Source organism: Volvox carteri (assembly GCF_000143455.1).
Source record: "Volvox carteri f. nagariensis unplaced genomic scaffold VOLCAscaffold_51, whole genome shotgun sequence".
NCBI lineage: Eukaryota > Viridiplantae > Chlorophyta > Chlorophyceae > Chlamydomonadales > Volvocaceae > Volvox > Volvox carteri.
Genome location: NW_003307594.1, coordinates 373,183 through 374,833, shown reverse-complemented (window position 1 = coordinate 374,833; position 1,651 = coordinate 373,183). Strand labels below are relative to the sequence as shown.

Below are 1,651 nucleotides of genomic sequence, written 5' to 3'. Positions count from 1 at the left end.
TCCCCCCCTTCCCCCTCGGTCCCCCCCTCCCTCCAGTGGCCAGCGGTTCGTCATACCCTTCTCTCCCCTCCCCCCCCCCCACACACATACACACATATACACACACGCCCTCCGCCGCGTCCCCTCAGGCCCTCCAGCGGCGAGTCAACCAGCGCCGTACCCCCGACACCTCCCGCACCATCAGGCTCCTGGCGGAACAAGATATGCTGCCAGCCATTTGGTTCATTTTGAGCAGGTGTGTATGTGTGTACCTGTACGTATGCATGTATGTATGTAAATATCCCCCGTCATCATCTTGCTCTCTCGCTCTCTCTCTAAGCGCCGTAATTCCCGCCGCTCCCCCCCCCTTACCTCCTATGGAGTCCGCGGTGGCGTTCCGGTGGCAGTTCATTCCCCTGGTTTCCTTGCAGCATTTGGATTTCATTCCTCTTCTCACCTTGAATATTCGTGTAATCGTTTTGTGTTCCCTTTTTTTCGCCACCCAGGAAGGATTGCGATGTGAACGCTCTCCGCGCCGGCGGCTTGCTGCTGACCAGCCCCGCGGACCAGGAGGCGATAGCGGCGGAGGTGGCGGCGCTGAGGGCGGACCAGCCCGAGGCGGTGCGGGAGGAGCTGGTGCCGGGTAGGGGTGTGTGTGTGTGTTTTGGAGGGGGGGAAGAAAGAGGTTGGGACGGACGGAGGGAGAGAGGGAGGGAGGGAGAGACACAGCGCGTGTGTGTATGTGTATGTGTATCAGGTTCTCGCTCTGTGACTTCCAAACCCTACGCATGGACGCACACACATACATACATACATGCATATCCTGGATGTATGTGTAACCTGATGGTGGATTACTGATGCGGAGTACACGACACGGCTCCAAATACGTTTCGGTAACCAAGCTCACACGCAGTTGCGGCTCCAGCAGCAGTTTGCAACTTTGGATGCCGACAGGGGGGAGTTGTGTTTTCCCTGGTTTTCCCTCCATGCCGGGGTGTCCTGTAGTCTCCATCCGGGACTCGGCCGTTCTCCTCCTCCTCCAAATTTACTAACCGAGTCAGTTCCCAGTCCGTCCGGACAGATCCCCCAGCAAGAGGGAGGAAGAGGAAGAGGAGCTGCGGTGGGCCCCCGGCCCCGGGAAGCCGCCCTAAGCCTAAGCCCGACCTCAGGCCCACACCGCTTTCGCACCACCATGATCAGGATTTTACCATTACTACCCTCTTCCCCACCACCACCACCACCCTCTTCCCCACCACCACCCCCTTCCCTGCTGTCGTGTTCCGCTTTCCAGCGCTCATCTCCGGCATCGCCAGCCACCACGCCGGTCAGCTGCCGGGCTGGAAGTCCCTGGTGGAGAGGCTGTTTCAGCGCGGGCTGCTGCGCATGGTGTTCGCCACCGGCACACTGGCGGCGGGTATCAACATGCCCGCGCGCACCACCGTCATATCATCGCTGTCTCGCCGTACGGACGACGGCCCCCGGCTGATGCCACACAATGAGCTGCTGCAGATGGCGGGCAGGGCGGGGAGGAGGGGATACGACACGGAGGGAAACTGCGTCGTGCTGCAAAACAGGTGTGTGTGCGTGTATGTGCGTGTATGTGTTTCCACCCCTTCATTCACCCCTTCATTTCCCCCCGGGTGCCTTGTATCCCCTGTAAACCCACCCACCC

At 60.3% G+C, this 1,651-nt stretch overlaps 1 protein-coding gene across 1 annotated transcript in view; it reads left to right on the top strand.

Moving 5' to 3' along the window:
- VOLCADRAFT_119055 (uncharacterized protein) overlaps nucleotides 1-1,651 on the top strand; it is a gene marked incomplete at both ends in the record, with an annotated part of 14,800 nt that overhangs the window by 7,996 nt on the left and 5,153 nt on the right. Inside the window, 4 exons of the mRNA XM_002955407.1 lie at nucleotides 129-235; nucleotides 486-622; nucleotides 1,271-1,329; nucleotides 1,489-1,553. Of these exons, the coding sequence (XP_002955453.1) occupies nucleotides 129-235; nucleotides 486-622; nucleotides 1,271-1,329; nucleotides 1,489-1,553 (368 nt within the window). The remainder of the gene's footprint in view (nucleotides 1-128; nucleotides 236-485; nucleotides 623-1,270; nucleotides 1,330-1,488; nucleotides 1,554-1,651) is intronic.